The 26361-nt window shown below is 40.1% G+C and overlaps 1 protein-coding gene across 1 annotated transcript; it reads left to right on the plus strand.

Annotated features, from left to right (window-relative positions):
• Window positions 1-2092: 2092 nt before the first annotated feature.
• RRP15 (ribosomal RNA processing 15 homolog) lies at window positions 2093-25940 on the plus strand. Its single transcript, XM_056488093.1, has 5 exons — window positions 2093-2182; window positions 5416-5690; window positions 7507-7604; window positions 8429-8630; window positions 23462-25940. The coding sequence occupies exons 1-5, from the start codon at window positions 2122-2124 to the stop codon at window positions 23612-23614; spliced, it is 789 nt and encodes a 262-aa protein (XP_056344068.1). The 5' UTR covers window positions 2093-2121; the 3' UTR covers window positions 23615-25940.
• The last annotated feature ends 421 nt before the right edge of the window (window positions 25941-26361 follow it).

A 26361-nucleotide genomic window follows, 5' to 3' on the forward strand; every position in this document is an offset into this window, starting at 1 on the left:
TTGCAGCCAAAAAATCTAAATTTTAGAAAAAAAAAAAAAATAGGATTGCAAATTCCTGAGCCATCTTTTTACACTTTTGGGTTGCATTTTTTTTCCTGATGTTGGCCCTGGTGCACCCACAGATCAAAGTTTTGTGCACTGTTTAATTAGCCAAGGTTTAACTACAGACCCATATGCACAGAATGCCAGCTTGTGTCTCTGCTGCTCTTCAGTCACAGTCACATAAACAGATAAACTGGGATGTAACTGCTGCTTTGTCTGGTTTGGAAGGACTCTGTAGTCTGGTTATATCTCCAGGATTCCTCAGACCACAATTTCAACACAGAAAACATTCAGACCAGAGTGATGGGAGACAATGACAGTCATTTGAAATGAGGTTTGGCAACAAATTTTCTGACAAATGCTGTGGGATAATGCTCTCAGAGAGAATTGTGCTCTCGGAGATGTGACTTGTTAATTCAGTCTGAGGGAAGAAGATTCAGAGCCATCATTTATTGGAACCTATTACAGGACTTAATCTGAAGATTTTGACACACTTCCAAGACAAATAGGCTACCACAAGTGAGACATGTTCAATAAGGTGTGTATTGTAGGAAATGAGGGCTGTAATTGCCATGCTGAGAGAGCTTGTTGTCTGTGCAATTTAATGACCTTCTCCTCACAGAATCCCTTGTGACACAATGTGATTCAGAGATGAATCATGCCAAGCACATGGAAAGGGTCTTTATCACCACACAGCAGACTTGACCAAATGCTTATTGCTTATTATTGCCAGGCACCATAGGATCTGAGCCCCACAGAGTAAAACATAAGGAATTACATCTCCTGTAATGCTTGGGCCTCTTCATTAAACATCATGGGGGTGTTTATAGTTTCCTTGTTACTCTGCAAATCACAGCAGTGGCCCAAGTTTTTCAGCACAAATTTTCTCTTTGCTTGTGACCATGAGTTAGACTGAAATTTGTACCAGATAGCTCCACTTAGCAGCACAGATTATGGATTATGACAGAAACAAGAAATCCAACCCTGTTTGTCCTTGTTAACCAGGACATACTCAGTCTTTTTAATCTTTCCTTGTGAAAGTTTCCCCAGTCATGTCAGAATAGCTGTCATAATTTTCTGACCTCTCTCCAACTTCTAATTTTCCCGCCTGATGCTAAGGCAGGAAAAGAAATTTCCTATCTTGGCTGCAATCCACGCCATTGAGGAAAAAATGTGGAATGACAGAAGTGCAAAGACATAGGTCACTTATTGTGCAGGGTTGCAACAACAAAATAAATACTTACAAAAATATAGAGTGTAGAAATCAAACGACTTTTTAAAGATTTTTAAACCTGAAAAACACTGAAGACTACACTAAATGTAACCATTTTCCCCTGCACTACCTATATTCATATTGTACTTGGGAATGTCTGTGGTTATTTCTACTTTGCCACTTTGGGGCTCCAAGGAATCCTGGAGCTTCTGCCCCCCCAGCACATTTTATTGCTACAAGAACAGCAGTTCCTGATAACTAATTTTCATCCATTTAGTTTAGAGCACTTTTATGTAAGAAGTTGCCTAAGATTTGCTTCTTTTAAGGCTGTGGTGTTCTATCTAGGTGGTGCTGTTCTCAAATTGATATCAAATGAATTACTGGCAGGGTTAATCTGGCCTTAAAATCTGAGTGCCTGTTCAGTGGTTGTGACAGAAAATTAGTGTTACTGAGATTTCTCTCACCACACGTGGTGGATGGTCTGCTCTTCTTGACTAGCCAGCGCTAACAACAAATACCACCAGCAAGAGAAAGCGATTTCAGCACATCAGCTGCAATTTGCCAGTATTTCCAGCCCATCCTTTTGGGCCTTAAAGCAATGCTCGAAAGCGTGCCTAAGTTTTCTCGGGGACACCAGCACCGCGGTGGAATCTTCAAATTCCTCTCACCCTGTATATATATACAGCATTAATTTATTTTTATCGCTGCCATGTTTACCCACGGGCCCACGCCTGCCCGGCCGGACCCTTTACCCCGCCGCACCGCCCCGGAAGCGCCGCCCGCCTGCCCGGAACCTCTGGAGCCGGAACGCGGATTGGCGGCGCGGGGTCGGGCCGGAGCGCGGCGCTGGGCGGACCGCGGGGAAGATGGCGGCCGCCGTGGCGGGCCCACGTGGGCGCGGGGCCGCGGACACGGACACGGACAGTGGTAACGGGAGCGGGAAAGGGTGGGCCCCTCTCTTCCTCTGGAACATCGCCGGCCGCTGCTGTGAGCTGTCTCTGATCTTGGAGCCTTTCCCCTCTGCCCGGTACGGGCCCGGCGGTGGCTCCGTGGCCCTTCATCCCCCCGGCCCGGACCCTGGGCCGAGCGCCAGGAGCGGGAGCTCAGCCCCGGCCCGGGCACTGCTGGGGCCGCTTCCCAGCGGCGTGTCCCGTGGGTGGCATTCCGCAGTCCCTGGTGCTGTGGGAGCTCCTGCCCGCCCTGCGCTGACCCTTGTGCTTTTCCCTCTCAGCCGGGGGGTACCTACAGCAGCTCCTTAACTCCCTACGCACACCAAAAAGGCTTTCGCTGCCCTCTTTCTTGGGAGAGGGGGGAACGACTGTGCAGAGCTGCGCGAGTTCCGTGTCTGTGCGACACCGGGATCTGCTTCTTTCCGAAGGAGACGCCTGGGACGCTGTCGTTCCAGCGATTTACCCTTAATTCACGGCTCTGCCCTGCTTCTCCCCTCCGTGCGCGTTGTAAGCACGTACCTAACTCGTTTGTTAACTCCTTCATTCTGTAACTGGATTTCTTTTTTTCTCTGTTCTGGGAGGAGTCAGGCTGCTGTCCGTTTGGAGCTGTGGCTCGCGTTGCTTCTCTTTGGTTTAAGCGTCAAAATTGAACCCAAGGGGAAGCCGGGTATAGGAGCTTCTTTCAGAGCTCACTGCTGCATGTTTGCTGCGTTTAGGTGTGTGTCTGCACCTTGATCATTTAAAAGAGTGAAGTACAGAGATGTGTATGTGTATTTCACAACACACACACACACAGAAACAATTAGCACTTTCTATATTCAATCTGTGCCAGGTATCAGTCTTTTCAATTCAGAATATGGCCCCAGATCCAACTAATGATTAAGTTAATTTTTTTTTAAATGTCTCTTCTGATACTCTGATGCATTAAAAAACAATTTATGGCTGGTAGTGGAAACCTTGTTAATTTTTCAGTAGTTGTTGAAAGCAAAGTGTTGTTGGTATTCTTCTCCTATTTTATTGGTGGAAGATGTTATGTAAAGGAAATGATACATGCCTTTGCAAATTTCCTTTTTATAAGTCTGATCTGGTTTTTATGGCTAACTGCAGAAGTTGGTCCTAAGCAGTGGGGGGGATTCAGGTTTGGACTTGTGTGTGTGTGTGTGTAAAAAAGAGTCACAAGCAGGAGTTGATTCCTTGTTTAAAAGCTAAATAGCAACATCCTAGCATGGACAAGGCCCAGGGGTGAAAACTTGATGTTATTTTATGTATAGGAGTCAGGATGTGGTACCTACATGTGAAATGTCATGTGGTGATGCAGTTAGTTCTTTGCAGGCAATGGTGTGAATTTATTTATTTGAAACTCAGAATATAGATCTGAATACCTAGAAGGATATTAAAGGATGGAAAGGATGCCTTTAAGTAGTTACTGAATTTGTTGAGAAATTTTGCCAGTTCTAAATTTTCAATTTATAGTAAGGACTCTTGGAAAACACCCCCATAATTTATTTTGAGTGCAGCATGACATACCACTGTCATACCACTGTTTGCCTTGGTGGTGATAAAAGTCATACTGATAGAGATAATGACCAAGTATTGAGTAATTATTTCTCTTCCATGTTTGTTTTGTAACCATACACTCTTACTTATTTCCATCAGGATAACTAAATGCTCCCCAAGCCTCTAAACATGCCTGGGCAGTAAAAGTTTTGTTTTAAATTGGTCAGTGCCCCTATTTTGCTGTTATGTTGTTTGTTAGGTTTTTTTCCTGGTTTAAACAGGCACATGGAGAAGGCAGAATAATAAATTATTGTGGCAACACAGTGTATGTTTATATTTGCTTAGTAATTAAATAGACAGTTGATTAATGAGGAATATCATTATAGCTGCCTGCATGGTTTTATGGAAAATGGATCTTATGAAGCACTCCTGGCTTAATTCTCTTAATGGTTTGGTTAATAAAGGTACTTCTTGGGATATAGGAGTGCTTACAAAGTAAAGCACTTGGCTTGGTAGTGATTTAAAATTTAAATTTTGTCTTTTAAGGAGTTTGAGAGTGGTAGATGGATGAAAGTGAATCAGGTGAGGAATCGGTCCCTTGCTGGTGGGACTGGGTGGGGTCAGAAACCAGCCTCCCTCTGTTCAACACTTGATTTTGCAGCCTTGAGAGTTGTATATAAGATCATTCATTTAAAATTTAATCTGGCACAAATACTAGTGGAATAGTAGCAGGACCTTTTGTATGCTCTGCTCTTGATTACAAAGTGAAGAGAAATAACTGAGCATGTTTTAGCACACCCTAAACCTGCAGCCCATTTCATTCTAGTTAATCATTTCCACTGTAAAGACTTCTGTTTTTGCAGTTTGACCCACTGAACAGAGTAATGAGGACAAATTCTTCATGTATTTGTTGTGCCATCAATTGGGCTGTTTTCAGCCACCTTAATGTTGCTTAATACCAAACTTTGGTATTGTAACTTCAGTTCCTTCTTTTATTTTGAAGGGCTCATAGGGGTAAGGAAACTTGACTTTGGTGTTTTTTTAATTTGTGTAATTTGAGCAGCTACTTATCCCAGAAAAGCTCAGTGCCTCTGGTTTCTTTTGAGCTGCCTGTCTTGATGCTATATTTCACAAAGCAGTCTCCCCTGGGTTCATTATGCTTAGGTAATTGCATTTTTGCTGCCAGTGTTCTCTCTGAGCAGGGTTTGCTATCACATAAGAAATGCTCCCCAGCTTCACTTTAATTCCTGTGGCTGTTTGCACTCAAACACCAGATGTCACTGTTGCAGTTCTTCTGTGAGTGTGTGCATATATCCACACATATTTGTGTGGATAGGCATTTGTAAGTTACACTTTCTGAACTGAAAAATAGACAGGTTTTCCCCCCACAATTACCAGCCCTGAACATAAAACTATTCAATAATGTAACAATAAATATCCAAGGCTGCCTGTTCCCTTTTGCCTGGCCTCTTTCAATCACTTTAAATCATCACTGAGATAAGCAAGCACTTGCCCTGCATAGTTTCTGATAAATTCAGTATAATGGTGTGTGCCTGCTTGAGGAATTAATTGTAACAGCACTTTTACAGTAATACCTCACTCTGAACTTGGGTAACATTTAGATGTGGAGCAAATGGCATGAGTGAATGATTCTTACTAGAAACAATTCCTGATGCTTTGCTTTTTTTTTTTTTTTTTTTTTTTTATCCCTAGGTTCTGAGTTAAGCTCAGAACTTCCAGAAGACAGCTACTCTTCGGGAGGTGAAGCCCTGGATGGTGATGATGAAGATGAAGCAGCAGCCCCTGGCAACGTGGCTGAAGAGGCAGCAAGCTCCAAAGATGGCCCAAGTTCAGGATGGGCAGATGCCATGGCAAAAGTGCTCAACAAAAAGATTCCACAGAATAAGTCTACCATCTTGGCCAAGAATAAAAGCCTGGAGAAGGAGAGAGAGAGAAAAAAACAAGAGAAGCAAGAAAAGAAGATGAGGGTGAGAAAAAGATGTAATATTCTATGTGCAGTGATTGTCAGATGGGCTACATGCCATATAGTCTCAGAGCACTGCCCCAAAATCTCTGCTGAGGCTGTCTCAGTTTTGGAGTCTCTCCTTCACAGATCTTGATTAGCTTAATTTTTTTTACTTTCCAATCATGCTGTGTGAAGTTTTTTCCCTTACTGCTTCTTCTGGGTCATCAGGCAGGCTGAACTTTGGCAGCAGGAGTGTTCCAGTCTGTCAGCTTAAGGTGTTTTATTTTTGAGGGGGTGACAGCAGCTGCTTTAAGCTTGGTTTTCTAATTGGTGTTGTTAATTTGGAGTGAAATTCACTTTGTTGGCATTACAAATTGAAATAGTTCTCTACCACAGAAAGTGAGAGGGAGAATGAAATTGTGCTGTGACTTCCAAAATCAAGGAATCATGTCAATCTAGGTTGAGATTGCAGTAATCGTTGATGTGGTTGTGCATTTTTGTTTGCTCCTCTCAGTAATCTTCCTGATGGAAGTTTTCTATTACTATGTCAGTCCCCTAAATTGCTTCTGGTTCTGAAACTGCTATGAAGAAAACAAAACCACGTTGGCAAAAACCATTTGTTTGTGCCTTCAGTGGAACTTTTAATTCCAGGCTCTGATTGATTTCCCTTCAGGCTAGAAATACCTTAATAGTTCTAATGTCTCATCCTACCGGTTCTGTTTCAGGGGGATAACCAGGTTATTCACCTGACAGTTTGGGACATGCTGCAGTTGGGCCATGGCTTGCCTTTTAAATACAGAAAGCTTCAATACACCATCTGCACAGTTATGGTTGTCCTAAAATACCTGCTCTCATCCAGTGAATATGTGAGAATACTGCAAAACAGAGATGGGCCACAGGTTCTCAAAGTGACTTGTTTACTTTAGAAAAACTTGAAAGCAATTTGCCTTTCATTGATTTCTTGCTGATGGAAGGTAGGATAGGGCAGTTCTTTTGATCAAAGGCCAAAACATGGTCATAAACTCAGAAATTCATAGTAGTCTGCCTGGAATTATAAAGATAAGGACTCTAAAATTCCATTAGAGATTTCTTGCATAAAAGAAATTTAATGGAACATCACCAGGCCTAAAACACTGTTAAATTGTTCAGAGGGGAAGAAAAAATGTCACTACCTTACTCCTAAAGCAGAGGACATGAAATACAGTGGTCTCCTATTGCAGCAGAAACAAAGCTGGTGGTGTTGTGTCTGCTGGTAATGGAAAAGTGGATCAATTTGGTTTTGAAACAGAGCCTCCAAAAAAAGACAAAAAACAATATTGCACACTTGACTTGTCGTCTGGTGGACACTTGGTGCTTTTCCTTTGCCTGTTGCACTCTTTGCTGAGTGTCACTTTAGTCACAAAGCCATACCAGGACCAAATCTGTAGGGGTAAGTCAAGTTCCTAAGGCTCAAAATGTGACATGTCTGTCTGGATGACCCAGGATTTTATTAAGTATAATTTTTTTTTGGAAAAAGAAAAATCCCAGCTTGTGTAGTCTGGGATTTGAAGGCTATCTTTGAATGGTTTCCTTGCTCAAGGCAGTTGGTGTGAAAGCATCTTTCTCCTAGGCTTTTGTTACTGGGAGCAGATGGCTCTCTGAGATTTGTGTGTGGCCCCTGTTGTGCCAATGCAAGAGACTTGCTCAGACCTGTTGTCCAGCCCTATATTGGAGCTCCTTTTGCTTCCAGCCAAACTGACCTTTGCATATACCATTTTTCCTCCTGCTGCATACTCTATCAGATCATGCTGCATTCCCAAATGTCCATGTTGTTTCCAATAACAATATTTATAATGCAGCTCGATAAAAAGCGGGAATGGGAAATGATGTGCCGAGTGAAGCCAGATGTTGTCAAAGACCGAGAGAAGGAAAGAAATCTTCAGAGAATTGCCACAAGGTAAAAGTTTTTCTGAATGCTTTCCTTAAATATATGTGTATCAAAAAGAGGAGGAAGAGGCCTGTGCAGGTAATCTGTTTCCAATCAGACTGAACTCTTAAGAAGTGACTAGCAGGAGCTGAGAGATTTATAGACAGGTCTGCATTGTACAATATCAAGTTCAGCAAAAGATTTCAGAAGCTTTATGTAAGAGTAAAAATTTAGATGGGAATCTAATGTTTACTTAATAGAAGTGCTTTGTTGGATCCCCTAATTTTGTTAATTTAATGCCTTAAAAATGCAGAGCAGTTGTTTCTACTGTTCTGGTTTTTTGCTTCTCCGCAGAGGATTCACCAGATCCACAGCTGTGAAGTTCAGCTGCCTGTTCATATTGTGTTAGTTTGGTGTCACAGAACTAGTTGAACATTTTGATATGCTGCCTGTTTATGTCTGCTTACTCATTCCTCTGCCTTATCCTCCAGCTTCAGCTGCCATTAAGAAACTCGCCTGAGTAATTTAATAACTGATTTTAGGACAAATAACATGCTCCCAAGGATGAAATTGCTCTCAGTACCATGTTAACCAGGCTTACTTCAGAGTCTGAATAGTTATTTGTAGATTTGTTTGTTACTGGTTCCTAGCAATAAGTATCAAGGAGAAGTAAAAATTGAAAGTCTTTTATGTTGTAGTGAATATTACTTCTTAATGGAATTGAGGTTCCAGGTAGCCTTTGGGGAGCTAGAAGCCATCCAGCATCTGCACTGATTAGCTTTAGTGGGGGTTTCATTTCTGTAAAAGGAACTTGAGCTTAAAAATTTGCTTTGTTGTCTTTTCCCCTGCTCCAGAGGCGTTGTACAATTATTCAATGCTGTCAGGACGCACCAGAAGAATATGGAAGAGCAGATGAAGCAAGTTGGGGGCTCTGAGAGGAAGCGTGCTAAACTGATGTCTTCTGTTTCAAAAAGAGATTTCATTGATGTTTTAAGGAATGTGGATGGGGCTAAAGGGGGCAAGAATCTTGCTGGAAAGCCCACAAAAAGTAAACAGGTAAGCTTCATCTGTGAGGAAAAAAGTGCTTACAAGGTACCTTCTCAATATAATGACTCTCTTTTAATGTGCCTGGTCTTCATAAACCCGGGATGGCTGGGATGTTTTGACACTTCTGGAAGGGAACAAGTAGCTCTTAGCCTGTTTTCCCTGTCTTTTGACTATCAAAGAACAAAAACACTGGAAGCACTTCTGTTAAGACATCGAGCCTTCTATGCAAATAACTTGGTTTAGTTCTTTGTTTAAAAAAAGATTATGAAACACTGGATTTTATCATGGATTTTGTACCAGGCATGGAACAAACTGCTAGATTATGGTGGGTTGTGACATTTGGAATTTGGCCAATAATAGTTAGCTCCTTGAAATTGTTAAAGACCTGGAGGCTGCTCATCTTACATGGTGTATTAGACTGTACTACTTGTGTGTCCCCACAGTTTGGTCATGTCAAACTCGCTTCCTTTGGGTGATTGTGGCATCTGAAACTGAAGGATTTGCCACACAAAATAAATACCACAACAGAAAGAAACAGAGACACATTTAACCTTATATGTAGGCTTTTCTGTGCATTGGGCTGGTGTGGCTTCCTTGCTCTTGTGATGTTTTGGAAAGAAATACATTCCACTTTTTCCAAATATATTTGAGACACAGTGTAGTTGGACTTGTCCAACTTCATCAGTTCTTTCAGCTCACCAAGTAGCTCAGGGTTGAAAACAAGTTGCTCAGACACTCTTTCTCGTATTTCAGAAGCTGCACGTTTTTGAAGCATACTTGTGTTCAGGTTTGAACTCTGTGCTTGGTGGTGGGTGGAATACTGCAGTTGGCACAGATACACTGCAGTTAACTAAGTGCTTTTCTGTGCCAGGAAGAAATACTTTAATCAGTTGGGAGACAACAGTTTGTCATATGTTTTTTGTTTGTGTGCACTTGGGGAACATGCTGAAACACTGCCTGGCATGGACTGCTCATACAATTTTCATGCAAGTGCAATATTAAAGTATTTTTAAAATTCTTTGGATAATGAGAACAATTTAGCTTGGTGCTGACACTTTATTTCTCCTTAAATAATTCCAGCTTGCTTGTTTGGGTGGGGGGCATGTGTATGTGTGTGGTTCTCTTTTTTTGGTTTGTTTGTTTGTTTTTCCTCCCTTGGAAAGCAGAATATTGGAACAATGGCACTGCCAACAACTATTGTAGTCAGCTTTGAATCAATAGCTGAGCAAGAACTAGGACCTTTGTTTTGTGTCACATTGTAGCAGGGCAATTTTTTAATTACTGGGTCAGAAAACACAGATTGCAAATGTTTCTATACTAAAAAAAAAAAAGAAATTTTGTTTTTGGCAGCATCAGTAACAGCATATTTCCATTCAAGACCTCTGGAGATGCTTTAGATGCTGGCTGGTTAGTGTTGGGTTTGATTATTAATGTAGGTGCTGCTTTCACATTGCTTGTGCATAAAAGCTGGGGTGGGGATTGGGGGTTTTGATTAGGTTTTTTAATTGCATGTCAGCCTAGACAGGCCACCCCCTTCCTCTCTCCCTTGTTGCCTTTGCTTCAGTGACTTTCCATTCAATTTAATACTGAACCAAACTCTTCAATAACTCCTTTTCAAGCTGTTCCTAATCTGCCTTTTTTTCTCTTGAGAACATCTCTTACTCATTTAGCAAGCTCCCTTCCTGGTAGTTGTTGAGGCTTGAGGTTGAGGCCAAAATCTGCTCTTCATTCTCCTTCTCAGAATTACACAAATATTTAGCCACTGAACAGTTCTGCTGGCCTCCACTGCTGTATCTCAGCTTCTTGGTCTTTGAGGGTGTTTCAGAGGGTAGGAAGCCTGGATGAGGCTTTTTGGTAGTAAATTCCTTGCAGCAGGATTTCAGCAGATTGTTTGTGCCATCTGAAAGCTTTTGATTGTTTGCTTTGTGGGTTTGTTTTTAGCAGTCGAGGGTATAGAGTGTATTCATTTTTAAAAAAAGGAGGGGGGGAGGAGATAAATAAATGTATCTCAGCAAAAACAATGGAAGAGATGCCAATCCCAAAATCCAGGCACTCTGCCATCAATTAAAAGGCAGTCCAGAACAATAAAAATACTACCCCACCCACATAAAACAAGCAGTCAGCAGGAAAAATAGCAGAAAAAAGTTTTACCAGTGAAAGCAAACCTTTTTTTGACTCAAACCTCGTGCTATGCCATGAGACTTGACTGTATTTTGAGAATGGGCAAAAGCATTTTCTTGCTCTGCAGGAGTTTTTGAATGCAAATTTTGCTTTGTATTTTTGAAAGTTTGGCAATTTCCAATTTCTTTCAAGTGTCAAGGGTTGCTGAAGAAACTCCTTATAAAGCTCTGTTGATTGACTATTTAGCCAAGTATATTTATGTGTGAAAAAAAGAAATTAAATTCTCTGTAAAGGCCCATCTGCAGCAGTATGATTTCCAAGTAGCATGACCACTTTTAAAATTCTGTTCTCTATTTCCATCAGCTTCATGCATTCCCAGGAATGACAGGTAATCTGTGCCCCACCTAAAACATTGTTCATAGTCTTGTTTACTTTTAGCCACTGGCCTAGATGTTACTTGGCATATACCTACCAAAATAACTATGAAAGAAAAACTGTAAGGCTGTGTAAGTTTTCCTGTGCCCTTCTTGTGAAACTGAAGCCCTTCTTGGAGTTCTGTGTGCCCAGCTGGGAGTAATTACTTTTCTGAGCTGGAGCCAAAAGCTTTGCCTTTCATATCATTTGCTGTTTATCAAGGTATTTCTTAATCCTTGCTGAGCCAGCTGACTTGTGTAATATTTTTTCCTGTTTTTTTCCAAGTTACTGTGCATGATGCTTGCCTCTGGGTCAGGTCATATAATTTCTCTCCCCTCACCACCTTGTCTGAATCCTTGCAATGTGGGAGAAAGATGTAGTAATTAAAAAAAATTAAAATCCCACTAATTTTTGTTCAGATGGGCTTTTATTTTTTTTTTTTTTTATTAATTTTTTGGTTGGGTTTTTCTAGGAATCTTTTACTGGCAGATATGAGAGTATTCAGTTTTGTTCAACACAATCCTTACACACCACCTTTTCATTTCAGGATATGTTGGTCATATCTTCCTGTAAGACACTACAAGGAACATTATTAAACTATAGGTTTAGAAAGGGTCTGTATCAGAAATGCTGTTTTTTCAGGCCTGGAGGCTGAAGCCATTTTTATGTCTATGGAATTAATACAAAAGTAGGTAGTGGCAGTAAAGGATTCTTTGTAGGAGCATTTTGTTTTCTTTAGGTCCTTAATCAATTTCAGAGTGTTCTGAGGAAGTACCTTTGCTTCCAGGGTTGAGTGAAGTTTCTGTTCTCTTTGAGTTGCACAGATTTGTTGGCTAATGTAGTGAACTACTTGAGGTCTTGAAATTTTAATTGTAAGAAAACAAGGAAATGTCACTCCTCACTTGCTGTGTCAGTGGCAATTTCATTTTGACTTTTCTCTTGTCATTTGTGCTGCTCCCTGTAAACCATTTTACTGTGTTGTAAAACATTTTTTAGTGACAAGTAAACAACTGACATGAAAGTTACAGATACTCTTTATGACAAGCACTCATGAACCTTTCATTTTTAATTAGGAATTTGTGGCATGATTTTGCCTCAACTTGTAAGCTTTCTTACAGATTTGTTGCAGAGCATTTCAGTGGTGACAGTAAGAGTAGGATTTCCTGACCTACTTCAGTAACCATGATCCAAATGCTGCAAGGTAATCTTTCTGTAAGCTAGGCTGACTACATGACCTGGAGGTACAATTTGCTTCCTGTGTTGTGAGGGCATCTGGAAAAAATTGGAGTGTGGGTCTCAAAATAGTTCCTTTTCTAAAATAATTTATTGATGGGAAGGAAGATGAGTGGAGAAGAATACAAGTGCTATTTCATATCAGATATTGCTCATATGGGAATTAAAGTGCTTTTCCAGAAAAGTTCCTTCTACCTCAAGCACATTTTATAAATGTTCCAGATATCTAGTAAGTAATTTGTAAGGACAGTGATTAGAGTCAGGCTTACTATAGATTTTTCTTCTATTCATAAGACTTCATTTTAAGCAGTAGTTTGAAGATTGTTCAAGGGCAGGAGGAGTACTACGCTTCCAACTTTGCTTTTCTTGCTGGGATACAAGGATTGGCATGGAGACTTTCATTTTTTAAGCTAAATGGGGATATAAATTTTGCTTTCCAGCTTAAAAGTCACATCAGTTTAAAAACAGAGTGACTGCCTTTTCCCTGCAGCTTCTTGAGTACTGGCCATCAGCATGGTCTGTTTCTTTCCACTGCTTCCACAGTGTAGAAATGGGGAGGGTGAAAAATTGTTTTCATTCATATACCTCTTTGGAGTGACAATAGTCTGAACAGTTGCTTCAGCCTGCATTAGGAAATTGTTTCTGAAGTGTGGATGAAGGCAGAGATGACTTCTGGAAATTTGGTAAGCTGTATCAAACACCTCTTTTAATCTTATCAGGAAACTTCCTTAGGTGATAATGGCATTGCAGAGTAGCAGAAGTTTATTACTACAGCTGTTGTGTGCTGGTTTTACAGACCTAATTGAAGGAGTAACCAGGCATGCATGTATTCCAGCAGATTTGAGGAGGCAGCCAAGTATTAATTTAGTTCAGCTGTAACCAGAGTAGATGTATTCTCCTAGTTTTAATAAATGTCTTCCCATCACATGCACAAAAACTTTACATTTCAACTCCTTTGGATCCTGCATCTGTATCTGTTTTTCCTAATTCTCACGAAGGTCACCCCATATATGTATGGAACTGATGCTTTTAATGAAGTTTTTTGGTTTTGTACCAGAAAGTTGCTGACAACTAATTGTATGCTGTATGCTTAGAAATATCCTTAGGGATAAATGCAGTGCAGCCTGTCACCAGTTTGCTATATCCTGTATTCCTTATGTTCTTTAAGATAAAGGGTTGTTGTGTGTATTGGAGGTTGTTTGATGGTAACATTTTTACTTTAAATCTGTTTAGAAGTTGTTTCACTTACAGAGTTTGGGTCATCAACAGGATCAGGTTTTTAAGAAGTGCAAGCCCAGTTCCCTGATTGTTGTCATAGCAGGTAATGCACATCTATGATAACATGGGTATCTAGGGCTTTGCCAATATTTAAATATCAATTGAAATTTGTCAATGTTTCAATATTTAAATTTGATTGGTTAGATATCAAGAACTTGACACTGTAAATTCAACTCCACAAAAGACAATTAAGGGTCATGTAAAGGGCAGTATTTTGCTAGGTTTACACTTTTTCCTGTGGTTTTATACTCAGATATCCCTTTCTGTCCTCTTTTTCAGATATTTGATCAGAAATCAGGAAGGGAAAATCATGTGTCATCATGAGTCACTCACAGTGCAGCTGAATGCTGCCTGCTAAGATGCAGATAGTGTGTGATCAGTGAGGACAGATATCTTAAGAGAATTTGGATGCTAAATGCCTGTTGGATCTACTGAGGTGGTGACCTGAGGTTTGGGGAGGGCAGTCTTCCAGATGTTTGTAACTTGTCCAGATATGTAGCCAGCTCCAAAACATATCCTTACCTGATTTTTAAGTTCAAAAAGAATGAATGATGCAAGGTTTTAATGGGTTCCTGAAGAAAATGTCTCTTTCTTCCTTACAGCTGAAGACAAAATATTTTGAGTTTGTCTTTCTGTGAAAAGGAATTAAGTGGTTATATTTGAAACATTGCAAAATCCTTCAGCATGAAGCAGTTGAAGTTTGGCAAATTTTTTAGTGAATATAAACAGGGACTTGTGATTGAAATGTCAGGCAATGCTGAGACAGCTCCATCTGTCAGATTTGAGAGTAACTTGCCTTGCTATTTGTTTATTAGTGCACAGGATACTATGATGGTGTTCTATTTTCCCAGAAGATGTTGCAAGGCTTTTTTTTTCAGTAAAACTTTGTCTAAAACAACCACATTTAAAAAAACTTGTGGCATACATCTTCTTTTGATCTTCCTGTGAGTATACAAAGCACAAAGAGTCAAATCCTATTAGACTTTTATCTGGTAAATCAAGTTGGAAGCCTTATAAAAGCAGCTCTCCACTTTTGGCTTTGTTCATAACTCTTATAGGCAGGGCAGTGTACTTAGAGAAAAATACATCTAAACATTTCATAAAAGTTTTATAGAAAAATGTTCTCTGGAAGTAAGAAGGTTTGGGTGGAGCTTGTCTATCTGAGTAAGTTTGTTTCCCCCATCTGAGCATTTGCTATTGGAAATTATCATGAAAAGTGATTTCTTTACTTTGTAGTTTTATTAAGGTATAAAATGTTGTGATTTCCAGAGTGTGTGTGTTATAAATGACCTCTGTGGGTACCTACTCATCTGTTTTTCTTGGTAGATAGACTTCAGGAGTGGTGGGTCAAACTGCTTCCAGCTTGCAATGGTTAGAGGGTTGCTGAGTTCAGTACATTTTTTTTCAGTGCTATGGGAAATCCCAGCCAGTTTTCGATGAGTGTTTCTGAAATTTACTGAAAGATTAGAAAATGTACTTTTTTAAACCTGGTAGTATTTCAAATTATACTAAAACTGCCTCTTGGAAAGGTCTGACCTCTTTTTGGTTTGCTGCTGAGCTTTGGACAGTGTTCTGCAGGTGGTGTGTGTCATTTCTTCTCCACCTGCACTGTTGGGAAAGCCAATACAGAAACTTAGAGGGAAAGGAATGGTCAGAAATGCAGAGAAAGGGTAGCCAGATCTTTAAGGTAAGGGATTGGGATCCTAGGCATTTTACATCTTCCTTCAGCAGATTTAAACTGATTTTAGAAAGCAGCCTGGGAGTGTTGAGGGGCATGATCTGTTCCTTAATGAGCTTGCCACTCACACATGGCAGCGTGAGGGGAAATTACAGGGATATAAAATCAGGGAAATTTGGATTTGGAGACTCTAGGATACATTGCAAAACCATTGAAGTAAAACCAAGCGCAATGACTGTAGGTAGGTGAAATCTGACAAGCTGCTTGGCAAACATGAAAATGTCATTATTTCATATTTAGTAATAAAATTGCACAAAGGCTTGTGAGCCTTGTAGGCTCTGTTTTGGGTAGTGTTTTTTCCTCACCCTCGTACCTCAAGGTTTTTTGGATCCTTATGCTTCTTCTGGGACTCAAAAGTGGAAATCCTGAGTTGGGAAGAGGAGGCTTTTTACTTGCCCCACTTCTTTCTCATCAGCTGTTCTGTGAGATGATTTCCTAAGTGCTGGAAGAGATGGGCATGGTCATTACTGTAGCCTTTATTGTTTAAAACAACCTTTTGGGACTCACTCCATTATGCCTCTTGCTGAATCATGATGAAAAACAGTGGATGATTTTAGCATCATTTGTTGGAAATAATTTGAGTGATATTCATATTATGCAAAAATTTGTAAGCTGCTAATTTATTGTAAAAAAAACCCAAAAAACCCATAAATAGTCCAAACAGCTGAAGGTCTGCATATTTCCTTACTGGGCCAACAGGCAAGCTTTTATAACAACTTGCAGAAAATTTTAGGTACCCAGCTGAGATAGCACATAAGTGTCTTTCATAAATGGGTGACATCTGAAAAAAATCCATTGTGACTGAAAAATGTTTGTCTAAAGTAGACTGTTGAAAGACATGAGAATGTGACTTCTGAGGGATAGCACACTGGAGACCTTAGTCTTGACTGCATGCATTTTTACTAGGCACTCTTGCTATGTCTGTGCATTTTCCAGGTACAGCTTGGTGGTTCAGGAACTGTGCAGCTCGTAACAAAGATGTTTTGGATCTGAGGTGATCTTTAGGTTCATCTTTGAACTCTCTCATGTCCTCATTACTGTGGGAAATACACATTAGGAAATGAAGGACCAGCTGATAGAGAGTAATTTTATTCCTTTTGGGAGGTTGTTTGGCATTTATTTCAGGATTGAAATGCTGCACATCTAGAAAAGTTCTATATTTCTTCATTTTGAATCCCATCCAAACAGAAGAATTTTCAGTTCATTATCTTCCTTTTGGTTATAATAATGGAAACAGGTAGGGAGTTGTCCATATTAGATTGTTCTTAGTAATTGACCAGTATGCTTTTAATGTAAAATGAACAATATTTTGCCTCAGACCTGAAGCTCATGACTAGCTAGCAAAAGTTGTTTTTTCTCATGGACAGCACCATCTTTTCCAAGTCAGAACTGTGATTCCACTAGCTTGGTCACCATAACTGGCCATACAGATTCTTGTCTGATAAGCAATGAAAGTGTAACTCATTGCTTTAAGTACATAGGTCTTGATCATGTGTTGTTTTCAACCACACATTCAGGGAGCCTTTGTATCAAGTATTACTTGATGCTGATGCTGTGCAGTGCCAAGTGCATGAAGCAGGAAAGCTGTGTGGAGATTTACAGGTGAATAAAGGGTAGGAGTTCCAGGTGAATACATAGGAATGGCCAGTCTGGTGGGCAGGAATTTCACTGTCAGTGGTGTGACTGCTGATAAGCAGGCATTAGTATAGATGAGGGGGATGAAGAGTTTTGTTCTTACAGGAGACAAAAACTAGCAGGACTGAAAATGAGTAGCAATGGCACAAAGAGAATATAAACTTTCTGCTCTGATGTCTTGCATGAGACTCTCATACAGGGAATGTACGAATATATTTCTGTCTTTCCAGACAGCTTTTCTGTAATAACTTGCAACCTACTCTGAACTAATCTTTGCTTGGTAGCCACTTAAAAATACTTACTGGTGGACCTTTTCTTTCTTTATGTTAGTGGAGTGTTTTCTCTTGGCAGTTCTCATTAGTTAATATTTGCAACATTGTCATTTTGCCTTGTATTTTAAAAGAACAGGAGTTACAAATGACAGTGTATTCCACAAGGAAAACTGCCTGTGTGGGTAAAGGTAACAATTCGTGCCTGTATTGTAACTTAACTACAGGATTGTTTTGTTGGGTGAGTCTTGTTTTCAGGTGTTTTTATTGTTGTGAGCACTCCTGGTGTAGCATGCCCATGCTATACATCATGCTCATTAAAACATGGGAAGGGAGTCTTGATGCCAGTGTGGCCAAACACGTCTTGCAGCAACATGTGGTGGAATTCCTTGTGCAGCACAGGGGTTTCTGAGATGGCTGAGGAGCTCCAGAGAGTCCTGTGTGCAGAAGGGCCCTGTGTTAAGCTTGAATTCTTAAAATATTTTTGCTTTTTCTGACAGAAATAATAATTTATGAGGTTTCTGGTGAACCAAGCCTGAGGAAATCTGTTCTCTCATAAGAATTTTTCTAAGATTCTTCTTTGCAACTGAGCATTTAATAACGATGCTTATAAATTTTGTTCTTTGCTTAGGCCCAGATCAATGCTTGTTTTTAGAAGTTCTGTAATTGAGTTCTGACCCCTCTAAAGTTGGGCCATGTTTAAGCCTCTGCATGCCAATCCAAAGCATTCCTTCTCATTCACACATCCCCAGTTATAGTAAACCCTAGAGGAGGATGTGAGGATGGGGAGATTCCTCATGCAGGTCATTAAGCTCTGGGTGGTCTTCTGGCTGTGCTCAAAAGGAAAACCACTATTTGTTGTGCTTGTAGTAATAATTCTAGTGTGTTACTTTCAGAGAAGCTTGGAACAGGAACAGCAGGTCCCAAAACACGCTGTAAAAAAGTTTCATTCTTAGATTTATTTACTACAATTGCCAGAGCAGATTCTGGTGTGTATGAGAGAGCTTATGATCTGAGTGAATCCCCTGTGCCACTGTTGATACCCACAGTGTGGTGTCAGTTCAAGTAAACCAGGGCAGTTCAGTTCACTTGCTCTAATTTCTCATTCAGAGAGAGAATGCAAATGGGTATTGAATAACTCTCACCCTAAGGAATAAATGATTGTGGAGAATTGTGCTGCAGCAGAATAGATTCCTGTTGTGCAGCTCACACATTCTGCAAGCTTGAAAATGCTTCCCAGAGTGAACTGCTGTGAGAATTCAGCTCAGAAGTTCAAGATAATAGTGGTGCAGGTTGTATTCTCAGTTTGCAGATTTGTGGGATTTTGGCTGTTTGGGATCAGGCTTATGTAGGAGCCTTTCTTAGAGTCAAGATCTTGCTGCAGTTCAAATCATAAAGTTGCAGGCAGCACTACTGATCAAACCCAAGTTTGTTAAAAATCATTACATTTTGTTTTCTGCTTATATTTCTGCTTTAGATACTTTTGCTGCAGTTTTTTTCATTTCTTCTCAACCTGAAGCAAATTTATTTTCTTAGCTGTGAGCTTGCATATTGCTGAAAATGAACTTAGGAGAAATTATTATGCTGCTGTTCTTTGTTTTTCATTCCCTCCCCCTCTTCTGCCAAGTGGAGGTATTATTATTATTATTGTTATTATTATCATTATCATTATCATTATCATTATTACTACTGTTAGGATTGAACAGAGCTCAGTGTATGCCTGTGCTGTTTGTTTGGGGTTTTTGGAGCTCAGTTTACATGGATTTGCTCAGAGATGAGAACCAGAATAGAAGCAGTCATTCAGAGCAAGATGCAGGCTGGCAGGGAAGGTAATTGTATGTGAGAATGTGTTCTGGCAGTCACACTTTTTAACTTCTTCATCATGACAAAAGCTTTGCTGTGTCTCAAGGTCTTAAATGTTTGTATTGAGCAAAACAGAGGAACCTGAGGAGACAGTTCAGATTAATTAGATACGTTAGAATTGTTTTCTCAGTGCTTAAAGTTGTTGCTTGAGAGATATTTATGTTAGAAATTCCTCCTCTGACAGGTACAAATAAACATTTAGTGTAGGTGATGGTAAAGAGAGATGCCCCTGCAAGCTCTGGCATTTCATCTTCTACACAGAGCAAAGGCGTGGGGGTCCAGTATGCTGATTAAAATCCCTGGGTCTGAAAAATGTTCCTTTGTTCAAACCCTGGAGTTCCTGTCTTCTGGACACAGCTCTTGGGCAATCTCCTTGGTGCTCTAGGTGTGTTTGCTGCTTTGCAGATGCACAAGCTGGAGTGTATTCAGGCTGGTGGACAGTGGAGTGAAATGCTGTCTGTTGTCTGATTTCAAGGCATATCTTTTAATGCCATTCTTTATCAATAAGCACTGTGGACTTAGGTCTGCTTGAGCATAAGGTTCTGAAAAGCTCCTGCTTCAGAGAGGATTGATCCCACACCTTGGTGTCAGTGCTGTCTGCCACAGCTCCAGTGCTGAGTTTGGCAGGTCTCAGTTGAAGATACTGTCTTGTCATTCACCAAAAGAAAACTTTGTAACTTCAGTTTTTTGTAGTGGTAAAGAAATGAACAAAACCAGGGAGATTTCTGACTTGATCATATAGCTGCTGCTACCACGAGGCTTTCATAGCCCAATCCTTTAAAAGCATCCAGGAGGCAGTTCCAGCCTGGATCCTGCAAGGGTCAGCTGCTTGTTCTGTGTGACAGAACTGAGCTTTGTTGGAGCTTAGTTTGGAGCTTTGTTTGGTGGTTTTATTAGGACTTGGCCAAGAATCACAGTTCATCTTGTCCTGGTGCAGATTTTGGAGTATGTCTTGAAAGCAGAATTAGCTCAGGAACTATGTCCCCACTACAGAGCCCTACTTGTGTGAATCTTCAGCTAATGCTGTGATAGCCTAGCAAGTAGGCAAGGTTTTCTGGTTTTTTATTTATATGAACTCTTTTCAACTGGACTATGAATCCATCAGAGCAGGTATCAGCACTAGAGTAACCACAGTTTGTGCTTTGGTCTGCCTTATTTCAGCTCATGATAACAAGTTCATCACCAGCAATTATTAAAACACCAGTGACTCTTGAGGTTTTTTAGTAATTGCTGTCTCTCAGACCTTTTGAAATAGGTTGTCACACCCTTCTGGCAAAGAAAACCCAATTCCAACATATAAAAGAGAAGAGGAAAATAAGCAACATGAGAATTTTTCACTCCCTGCCTTATTGAAGAATTCACATTATGTAGCATTACACTCTGTTGTTTATATAGCCTGCTTTGTTTTCATTTGGGGATGTTCAAAGGGGACTTCAGGGTTGTAGTGGGATGTGCATGAACAGCTGACTGGGAGTTCAAAAGCATTTGTGTAGATTGAAAGCTGGTTTATTTTCCACGTGCCAAGAATCAGTTTTGTTTTATTTAGATGAAACTAGATTATGGCATTGAAAACCCAACTGTATTAACATTCTTACATAAAGCAAGTTGGGAAGTGATGTTACAGTTCAACTAATTGTTAATTATGCAAATACTCTTGCTGCATATTTTCTTAAGACTTTGGGAATGTTTTGTGATGCAGAAGATTTGGAGAGTTTTATTCTGAGGGGAAAATAGAATAGTAAATGAGTTAGGAATGAAGATACTAAACAAGACATTTTCTTCACTTGGAAGCATGCTTAAAATTGATTAAATATTTGCTTTCAAGCATTTAATCTTCATCTTTGAGGCATGAACATGCTACCTCTGTATTTCTCCTTTGGGCTGCTTGTAAAACTCTATTCAGGCCTTTGTGGTGCTTTACATAATGGGTAATGCTATGGAGGATCAGCATCCCTCTTTTGTTAAAGTCCTGCTTTTGTCCTGTTGTTCACTTGACATAGCCAGAAAGAAAGGCTAATGGTTGCTGAATAGTAGCTTGTGATGAATTTGAGGATTGAGCTTTTCAAACCCTGAGCCTGCAACTGTCATTGCTGATAATAATCTATTCCTTCTGTGCTGTTTACAAACCAAAACAAAATAACAACAAAAAAAAAAATCTGCACATCTGGGAAAAAAAGGAATTCTGTTGAGTTTGTTGTTGAAATAAAAAAATCTAGATTTTTTTGTAAAATATATGGGATTTAAGTGTTTTAGATTTAAGTTTCTGTTTAAGTATTTCAGATTCAACTCTCTTAAATTTCACTGTTCAAATAGTGATTTATCAAAGATCTGGGATTAAAAAAGAAAGAACTTGGAGATTTTGGTGATTTTTTTTAACTATACTCTGCAAAGGCAAAGATGTACAACTGCAATGCAGTTAAAAAGGAGAAAACAATAGTTACCCTCTCCCTGCATCCCAGAACAGACTATCTGTATTTGCACTATTGTAATAACAGAGATGATTCCCAGGTGAATATTTTAAGGTCTGCCTAGGGACCTATCTTATGTGTAGCTCTTTAATTCCAGGTGATCAATTGCCCTTCCTGAGATGATTTTAGGTTTACTGGGTGTAGCACTTTGAGCAAATTGTTGAAAGAGTGGAAGGTGTTATGAAGCATTATCCTTGGGAAGAGGGGAATTGTTGGATGGGAGTAGCCATTAATGAGAGCATCTGTGAAGGCACAAAAGCAAACCCTAAACCAAAATCCAGTGCAAACAACTTGAGGAACAGCTGTGGAGTTTCTGGTTTTTTGAGCTGGGCCCTGGGAAATTCCTTTTGGGAAGGAAAGTGTTAAGTGTTGCTCTATCTTTGTGAGGGCAGTGTTTCATAAAAAAACTACAGAAATCACATGTAGCATTTCTGCTTTGATTACCTATTAAAAACACTTACCTTGTTTGGCAGACTTTTTGCACTCAGGTAACTTCTGATGGTGTGATAGGACGTTTTATTTACAGTAATGGACCCACATTCTTCATTTCTCTTCTCTCATGCAATCAAATTCTATTCACTGTTCTGTCCCAAAGATTGATTCCCACAGGCTTCAGCTTAAATAAGCAGTGGTATCACATTCCCAGATGCATGACAGAGAAGAGATGTCTGTGGTGATCATACATTTACTGCAGGTTTTGCATCCAGTGGGCAAATCTTGTCTGCCAGGGATGCTCAGGTTCCTTCTTTGGAGCAGGGGAGTGGGGAAAGTGGGAAAAACCTGGGGTGCCTGTGTTAACTTTCTTTTCAAAGAGCCTGCAGAACTAAAGGAGTGTTTTCAGTGCCCTTAATTCCCTTTTGGTCAGACAATTTTTTGCTTTCCTGCTGGGCACTGAGTTACGTTGTTCCTCAGAAATGTTTTTCTACTAAGGCACAAGCACTGAAATAAATCCTTCCTCAGTCCATGGAGCAGCTTTGGGCATTTTCCTGCGGTAAGGATGCAGGCAGAGCTTGCAGCTGCCGTTTGGAAGTGTAGCCACAGGATGGGGCTGTTGCACTGCCCACGGGATCTGTCCCCTCCGGATCCGCCAGCAAGCGCTGCTCCCGGCGCTGTCCTGGAGCTGTGCTCCCGGCGCTGTCCTGGAGCTGTGCTCCCAGCACTGACCTGGAGCTGTGCTCCCAGCCCTTGGCTTCATTATTCACCAGTCCAAGCCTCGAGCTTACCCACTTCCAACAGCTAGGAAATCTGGAGTAAGGTGCTGTTGGCTTGCTAAGAGTAGATCAACTTTGTTTCTTTCAGAGGCAGCTTTGTACCATATGACAAGCCCAGGTAGTGAGGTAATAATTCACATAAAGGTGATTTGGTTCACATATCACTGAATATGTTAAATATTAAATTGGGGGGGGGGGAGTTTAAGCCTTTATTAAATCCATATTTGTGTTTTAGAAATGTGCCAAGAAGTGTTCTAATGAAGCAGCACCTGGGGGTTAATAAATGATATCATGAATCCATTCTGATTGCCAAGAAAGATTTTAATAAAGGAACCTATGCCCAGGGTTGACTGTTTCATCCACGAGGAGTAATTGTTTTGTTTCCATACTTCTTTTATTGGTTGGTTAAAACAAGTTTGCATTTTAGCATCAAGTCATTTTTGGTTGTTCTGGGTGTTTCTGTACCATTTGCACCAAGAACTGGCTCTTGGTCTCCTGATTGTAGGAGGTGTTACTTTGATTGCATGGAGATGGAGACCTTGCATCTTTCACTACCTCTCACATTTATCTCGTTCCTCTGTTCTTTCTTCTCTTCCCCTCAAACATTCAGGGTGAAGTGAAGTCTGAAGAGGGGCCAGAATGGAACATACTGCGTGATGACTTCATGATGGGAGCATCTATGAAGGACTGGGACAAGGAGAGTGATGGAGAGGGCAACAATGAAGAAGGAGCTGGTGTGAAACAAGAAGATGACAGTGACTGAATGAAACTGAAAACCATTCAAGATAATGTTTTATCTTCTTAAGTTTCCTTGGATAAAAAGTCAGCATTCTGTGAATGTACAACACTTGGAGGATAACTCTTTTAAAAGAAAAAAAAAAAAAGACTTACACAACCTTGGAGTGTTTTCTCCTCCATGTCAGACTTTTATTTAATATAGCTCCATTTGCTATACTGAAATCCTGAAATATTTTCCAAAACAAGTATAATTTTCAACATATTTCCAAAACATTTTGTACAGTCAAAATAGTGGCACTTGCCCAATGAAAGATAGATTTTGCCAAGGTCATTAAAAGTTTATACATTAGTCATGGCAATTGATGTATTAGTGTGCCTGCATTTCCAAATCACTGCTGCACTTTGAAAAGTTGTTGCAATTTGCAATAGAAATGGCTTACAATAAACACAGAAATGCCATCACCTTGTAAAGTTATCAGACTCCTATAGAGTCTTTACTGCTTTGGCCAGAAAAGGTTCTGTAGATAATAAAGGAAAGTAACCATTAATGTGATAGTTCTGGTCTTGGAGCACTAGTTTGATTGGAGACAACTCTGGAAACAGAATTGTAAAGAGAAAGACTTGACCCTACTGAGAGGGTTTAGTATTTATATATGTGTATATGTAATATGTTTTTTCCATGACAAGTCTGAGATTGTATAAGCTAAGGGTCTGGTAGGAGAGGAAAGGACAGTCATTGCCATTGGTTTCATTGGAAAGGGAGAGCTTTTCTAGCAATACCACAGAAAATTGTGTTCAGTGCTGCTTCATTTGCAGTTGTGGTGTTCTGGCCTTTTTCAGTGGGGAGCTGCAGCCCCAAGATTCATCCCCTGGGTTTAGTCAGCTCTAATGCTAATTCCTCAGGTCTGCAGAGCCTTTCCTCTTAGGTGTGAGCCATGACAATAACAAATTTGGAAGTCATCTCTCAGGGTAACACAATTGCCTTTGTTTAAGCTACAGCAGTTTCTCCTCCGTAGTTGCTGGTTGCAGAGGTGCAGAAGTAACACACATAATATATTTTATGTAAGCACATGCATACAGAAGGAATTGTGTGGTGATAAGGGTGTTCAAAATGAGAGGCTGGGGTTGAATTTTGCTGCCTTTACTGTTCCAGACTGACTGACTGATGCTGTGTCATTTGTTTAACTTAGCTATCACATTTCCCCATTTGCTATGTGAAGAAAAAGCCTTGGGGCCTATTAATTGATAGTTAAAATACATGGTACTGTTCTGTCCATTTCTACAGATGCCTTACAGACAAACCTTTCTTTGTACCTGCTTACAGGCAAGATATGATTAGGAACAACTTTGAAATTTTCAGTCTTCAGCATGGAAACCTACAGTAGGATTTAGATTTTTCTAACAAAGGCATTGTTTGAACTTTGTGTGTACTGCAGGATTAAAAATCTGGGTACAAAATGGCAGAGAAGCCCATCCCAACAACTGGCAATCATTGTCTTATCCCTAGCCTACTCATCTGGTATATATTGTAGCATAATTCTTCCAGGAGAACTCAAAGCTAACAGCAGAACTGTTTAGATTTTCAAGCTGTTTTGAGTGTTAAACATATTAGATATCTGAGGAGACATTAGTTTGTGGCCTGATATTTATTATCACAAATGAAGGCATACACCCAAAATACCAAGTGGCAAAACCACAGAAGTTTGGCATATGGTTGTCCTGGCTTCTGAAGGCTCAGCATCTGTACAGCTGTGCAGTGAGAGTCACCATCTCATCAGTGCAGTGCAAGAACGTGCTGCAGTGGGGTTTGAAGCATGCAGAAGCTTCTTGAAGCAGCATAACATTCTAACCTGACACTGCTTTCTCTCTACAGCTGCTTTCTGTGGAAAAATTACATCAGCACCCTTAAATCTACAGTTGTTCTCGAGTTTCATATCAGCAGGCTTCTTTCCATAATCAAACTTCTGGAAAATATCTAAGTTTTCCTTAGGAACTGTGACATCCTGAGGTGATTATTAAAAACTTCAGAATGCTTTCCAAATTAGAATTCTTGGGTGTTTATTTGTGCATTTTTGGAGTAATGTTTTGAGTAAAGCACTGAAGTGTCTCTTGTGTGTTTAAAAAAAATGTAGAATCTATCAATATTGCTAAGGGTATTTTGAGCTTCCATTTAATTTAGAGTGCATAGCCTATATGTGGAGAGCATTTCTTGCCTTTCTAGAAGCATATAATTACATTTTTATGTATATTGAGTAGTTATTTATATGTTATACTGTACCTTGTCTTTGCCTTGTCCTTTTTTTGTGCCATATTCCGAGAAGCTCCAAGAATTGCTAAAATTGCTAATTACATGTTTTGATTTTAGGCTGCTTTATTTCACAAGTTTTGTTGTTGTTGACTAGCAGTTCAGAAGATCTTGTTCGGCCCAGGCACCTTCCAGTCTCTTCTCTGGGCTGCCCTACCCCCTCTTTCAGTAATGTTCTTCCTCTTCAGCAGCTACCAAGAACAACCTTCAGCAGCTTTTCCCAGCAGTCAGAGTGCTCGCTCTGTTTTTCCTGCTCCCATGAATATCTCTGCTCAAGCAAAGCTGCCCTTCATTCCAGAGAGCATGAATCATCTCAACTTTGTATATTTCTGTACCTATCTATATAAAGCGAATAAGGATGGGGTGGTTCCAGTTTTGTTAGGCTTCAAGCCAATTCCAGAGTATGTAAAGTTTAATATTCTATGGATTGCACGCAAAGCAAGGGTTTTGTTTAATAAGAGAAGGCA

This window comes from Oenanthe melanoleuca, chromosome 3 (assembly GCF_029582105.1).
Source record: "Oenanthe melanoleuca isolate GR-GAL-2019-014 chromosome 3, OMel1.0, whole genome shotgun sequence".
NCBI classification, from domain to species: Eukaryota; Metazoa; Chordata; class Aves; order Passeriformes; family Muscicapidae; genus Oenanthe; species Oenanthe melanoleuca.